This window comes from Protopterus annectens, chromosome 5.part0, assembly GCF_019279795.1.
Source record: "Protopterus annectens isolate FY-2018-M chromosome 5.part0, PAN1.0, whole genome shotgun sequence".
NCBI classification, from domain to species: Eukaryota; Metazoa; Chordata; order Ceratodontiformes; family Protopteridae; genus Protopterus; species Protopterus annectens.
In genome coordinates this window covers 1846880654-1846886653 of record NC_056735.1, presented here as the reverse complement: position 1 = coordinate 1846886653, position 6000 = coordinate 1846880654, and the positions used below count along the sequence as shown (strand labels likewise).

At 38.9% G+C, this 6000-nt stretch overlaps 1 protein-coding gene across 4 annotated transcripts in view; it reads right to left on the bottom strand.

Annotated features, from left to right (window-relative positions):
* The window catches only part of LOC122801936 (serine/threonine-protein kinase Nek5-like), a 626240-nt gene that overhangs the window by 8957 nt on the left and 611283 nt on the right, over positions 1-6000 (bottom strand). For 3 of the 4 annotated variants that reach the window (XM_044071668.1, XM_044071670.1, XM_044071671.1), the window contains 2 exons: positions 3112-3252; positions 2080-2188 (listed from right to left, as the gene is read on the bottom strand). In XM_044071668.1, coding sequence (XP_043927603.1) covers positions 2080-2188; positions 3112-3252 — 250 coding nt within the window. The remainder of the gene's footprint in view (positions 1-2079; positions 2189-3111; positions 3253-6000) is intronic. The other variant, XM_044071669.1, reaches the window with a different exon arrangement.

The following is a 6000-nucleotide window of genomic DNA, read 5'->3' as shown; positions in this document are numbered from 1 at the left end:
TAGTTGCTGCATATGCCTGGTGAGATACATGCCGAAGGGATCACTGTAGTCTATGATTGGTCTGGTAAGGGTGGAGTACAGTGGGATAATGACCTATTTGGACCTAGATGCCATGCCTTTACTTATCACTCTGGCCACATGGAGATCGAAGGTAAGGCTACTGGCTATATGTGTACCCAAATACCTGACCACTGGGTCGATTCTTAGGAGAATATTATCAACATGGTAATTAGCCAGGATTTTTGCAGTCTATACTGTACTAAAAGCTGAACTCCAGTATCTCAGTTGTCCTTTTATGCATGGCTTATGTATGAATACTTTGCACCAAAACTGTGCCATAAACTATTAGATATCTGTCTTAGATATGTTCATTTCAGTGAAATGGGAAAAACTGCCTTTAACAAGTAAGGGATACATGAGGCAACCCCCCGCATGGGGTATCGGATTAGCCCATGAAAGGCAAGCCACTGTTAGCCCATCTTTCAGATACTTTCACTGAAAAGCAACTTTTTGATGAAGGAGGCATCCATCCTAACTAGTATGTCCAGAAGAAATGGCAAATAATGGGCCTGATTCCAAAAGACCAGCTCTCAGTGTAAGTGACCACTTACACTGACAGCAGGTGTTTTGGAATCTGGTCTGCACAGTAAGCCTGTTTATAGATAGGCCTTACCAAAGTAAGCCACTTACACTGAGAGCAGGTCTTTCAGAATCAGGACAGACTTGCACTGCAGCATCTCTTTTGGTATCTGGTCCAATATGTTTTGTTATCTCTAGTGGTTTTGAAGAATGATAAAACAATTTGATTTTGAATCTGTTAAGCAGGTGATATGATAAAATATATGGTAGATAAAAACAATGTTAGTAATGGTCTGAAAAAGAAATGTTTATAAGGAAGAGAGGAGACAGCGTGTTAATGAGAAGCCTGAGACAAATTTGTTTGAATTTGATCTGTTTTGTAAACTGGTTTGAAATAATACACTACAATTAAAGATGGGATGAGCTGAGATGATTACTGCATATTAGACAATGACTGGCCATTAACATCGAAAACGAACACGCTGATTGGTCAACCCAACCAGCGTGCCTGTTGTAGATCGAGCATATACCAATGGAAAAAAGTTCAGTCACCCGGACTTTCTTCTATTAATATGCTATGGAAATTCTATTTTTTTTAAATAAACTTTCAAAAACCAGAGACTTCAAAAGAATGAGACAGATGGGATGGAGAAAAATAAAAGGATAACCAGGTACGTTATGCAAAACTAGAGAAACACATCTGATTATCTTTTATTTTCTCTGTCCGGTCTCTCCTGTACATAGAAAGTCTTCTGATTTCTTTTTTTTTTTTTTAATTAAAAACAAAAAACAACAGAGCTCTTCCTTTCTCCATTGTTTCCTTTGCATAGCAGTGATGTACTTGGTAAGCATGGAAATGAAAGTCCCATATGCATGCGCAGTACATCAGGAAAGTCCCCGGATACTAGTGAAAAATGCAGAAGAGCAGCACAACCCCATTATACAAGGACATTATTTAAGAAAAGTAACTAGCTTTTTTCTTAAATAATGTTATTCTACAATAACAGTAACCAACAGCCAGGTGTGGCTAATGCTGGATTTACCCACAACCAGCCGTGGATTATTGCTATATTACCAGCTATTGTTAAAAACATCATGAATCAGAATGCACTTGATGATTAGAGAAATAAGTTTTTGGGGGTAATAAAAAAACACATGTAAGGGAGGTACTGATTGTAATTAGGGAAGTGAATGACAATTTAAAGCCACACAATCAGATGATGTTAATCATGTCCAGTAAATAATGATGACAGTGTAGCATCTAAGACAGACATAAGAAATTTACACCAGCAGTATTAGGTAACACATTTCAAAATAGACATTTAAATAATGAACTGCAAGAGTATTTTTTTTTCTTTTATGGAAAACTGTAACAGCTGAAATATATCAATTTGTTGCAGTTCATTAAACTATGATGGTAATTTGATTTAATATATCATTTATTTACTTCCAGAAGATACAGCAAAATATGATATGCACACATATTTTTTTTTTACTTACGTGTCTTCATCATCAGACCTAGGTTCCATGCGGTCTTCATCTACATCATCATCATCATCCAGAGCATCTTCTGTTTTATCTTTCATTTTGCATGGCTGAAGAGTTCCTTCTAATTTAAAGATATTTATTCAGTAATTGTTAGCCAATATGAATCAGAACTCACAATAAAAACAACCACATGTTTACAAGAACCAAAATGTTCACTGAACCAGTAATCTACACCTGAGACATAGAGAGTAGATCCATCCTATGAAATACTAGGGGAGGTATTTGCCACTGAATGCCCACTGTGTTCCATATCAGCAGGCTCAGTGATACACAATTGTAGTTGAAAGGCCCCATGGGTGCTGTGCTGTCCTGCAGGGTTGTTTAAGCTCTCAGGTTATTCTGTCTAATAATATCCACAGCAGAATATTCACAGCCACAGACAGGCCACTTTGTGGTTTAATGCTACTGGGAGGGCTGAGGCATTGGTTGATCTGCAGAAAACATGTTTACCTGCACTGTCAATGCTGACAAGCAACAATGCACAGAAAATGCAGATCTACATCCACACACACACACACACACACACACACACACACACACACACACACACACACACACACACACACACACACACACACACACACACACAGTTCTTTAAAGCAAATAACCACAGCAAAGACAAAACTGACATACAGAGGAAATGCATCCTGCAGACTTGCACACCTGCATTACTGGTTTGCACAATGACAATTGCAGAGTTGCATAGGGTATGAGTACTCCACTGAAACTACTATATTGCACAAAAATGAACATGTGTGACCTGTTCAGACAATAGGAACTACACAGACAATAATTTTGAAATCATAGGTGTTGTGGGCTTATTTGGTTGCCAAAAGATTTTACAATTAAGGCCCAAGAAATGCTTTGTGGGAGTAGATATTCATGGATCTTGAGTTCACAAGTCTTCATAATGGTTCTTGTGACTACAACAGCTTAGATTAGTTCATATAATAAGGACATTGCAAATGTTTAACTTCTCCATACCAGGTTTATCTGCAGAGAGAAGAACAGAGGAAGAGATTAACTCTGCTTCTATTAAAGCATTCATTAGAGTATTTGGTGCCACTTGGTTCCACTGCCTTCTGATCATTGCTGCTTCAGAATTCGGTAGGGCAGCTTGGCTGGCTGAGAAAAAAAAAGCACAAGGTTATTAACATTTCAAATACTAATAAATTAAGAGTATTTATTATCTGGAGTTCTGTCTATATAATTTTACAAAACAGGTTGAGATAAAAATATTGTAGCTGTATGTTACCATCATTTCTTTTTTTACTGAATACATTTTTATTGATTTTCAGAAACATAAACATATATACAGTATGCATATCAAAGAAATATTTACATAGTCAAAGCTTAAAGTGGAGAAATAATTCCAAAGTTACCATCATTTCTTATCTCTTTCATTTTCTCAATATATGACTGTGTGTGTATTATTTTATATTTTATTATAGTCATGTACGTTTATTTACATTTTGATTACTGGGTCTGGTTACCATTACAGGCTCAGCTTGGGTTACATCAAACATAACAGTTACAAATAACATTGGAACACAAAGGTAAAACAAAGCAGTCACAAAAGAAAGAGTGATACTAGGCATAAAATTTACATCATGTTGAGGTGTACATTTTACAAGTGGAATCAGAAGAGTACCAAGAAAAAAAGCGAAGGTATAGCTAGAAATTGTAGGGGGTAGCACAAGGTGTTTACAGGATAAATTAAGAGATAAGTAATGTTAAATAAAGAGGCCAAGGAGACAGAGGGACTGAACAGGTAACAGGGAGCAATGAGAAGGAGAATTTACATACATATTTACAGGACACAGTAACATCACTGTAATCAATAGAGTAGTGGCATACATGGGGTGACATTTGAAGAAATTAATCTAGTGTGGAGTGGGGTTTATTAAGCGATATGTCCTGTGTTCTGGCCTTTGCATTTGTATTGCTCAAACAGAAACTGGGAGGGGGGGTGTCCCCATACCCCCTCCAACCGTACATATATCAACTTCAAGATCACACAACAATGGGAAAAAAGAAGCTTCCCTAGACTCAGTCTCCACTGATTTCACACTAACATAATGCCACAAATACTGATGCAATGGAAAGAAAAACAAGCTGATGATTCCTATTTTGACAATACAACAATCAGTGAGTGTATTAGAACCAAGTTTTATTCAGAATGTCACAAACTGAAAATCATCAGCCCTCTTGGCAAAAGAAAAAATAAACAGTACCTTTAGATACTTTCTCAGTTTTAGCGTTCATTTCACAAAAACATTTGAGAAAATAGCCTTTTCATACAATAAGAAAATCCAAAGCTACAGGCCTCGCCCATGACCAGCTCTTATCACTAACACCTGCGAATGTTAATGTTCACTTCACAAAGCCTTCCCAGCAACTGTGCTTTTCATACAACAAAAAAGCCCAATGCTGTAGGCCTCACTCAGGCCCACCTTTCTGCTGTTGGTGCAGTTACTTCCACAGTTTTACTCCACAAGCACTTCCACAGTTGTTATTCACAGAGAGCCTATACTAGGATGTCACTCCATGGTCCCAATGCCCTCTTATTGATGCTCCTTCACTGAGGATCTACTCTGATCTGCTTCTTTCAGGTCGTCACTTTTTATACACCGTCAACTGATAATTCAGATCATGTTCATAGGTTCATATGTAGGTACTAGGCTATTGGCCCTAGGGCCTATATAAGCCTAGCCAAAGGTACCCTGGCTTTCGCCACCCAAGAAAATTATTTTCCTGTGCCACTGTCGAGCAGAGCCACAGAAGTGATCCCCGGGGTGAATTTCCTATCTCCCATCTAATCATCAAGATTTTTCTTGAACAGTGCTAATGAGGAGCTTTGTTTGATATAGATAGGTAGTTTGTTCCAGAGTATGGGAAGTCTCTGGGACAGGAATCTATCCCTCCAACATGTTCTGTTTATTGTGGTGACGAGGTTTAGGTCCCTAGAGCGTGTAGCTCATAGGGATTGGGATTTCTTTAAGTGAAGCATGTCTAAAAGTTCTGGGTTTGACATAGCTTTGTGTGTTAGGCAAAGATCGCCTCTGAGTAGGCGATATGCAACGGAGTAAAGCTGCAGTTTTTTGAGACGGTCTGCATAGGGCATCTCTTTGTGAGGTATTTCTGTGGCCTTTCCAGTTGTTGTAGATGTCTTGTGAGGTACATACCAAAAGGGGCATTGTATTCTATAATGGGTCTAATGAGTGATGAGTAGATGGGAACAATGACCTCTTTTTTCCTGGATGAGAAACCTTTTGTGATGAGGTGTGCCACATAGCAGGATTTCCTGACTACTGTGGCAATGTGATTATCAAAGGAGAGACTACTGTCCACCTGTGTCCCAAGGTCTCTTATCACACTTTCGGTGTTAAGTAGACTACCACCTATGTGGTAGTTCATGGGTACTGAGTTTTTACCAAAAGGAATGACAATGCACTTTTTGGCATTGAGCTTGAGGCCATGGCTTTGACACCAGGCATCTGTCTCAGCAAGGCCCTTTTGTAGGATGTCCACATCTTTTGTAGTTTTGATTATGGCTCCTAGTTTGCAGTCATCTGCGAACTTTGTTAGCCAAAGACTTTTTGTGTTGGCCTGTACTTCAGAGAAGTAGATACCAAACAGGAGAGGACCCAGGACTGAACCCTGTGGTACTCCACTTGCCACTGGTCTGAAGCTGGATTTGGAGTCTGCTACTTTCACAGTGTGGGTTCTGTCAGTGAGCCAGTTGGCAACCCATCTTGTGACATAGGGATTTATACCTAGTTTAGTGAGTTTATCTATAATTCCAGAGTGGGGGGTGGTGTCAAAAGCCTTGGCGAGATCTAGATAGGCTGTGTGAACCACCTTACCCTCATC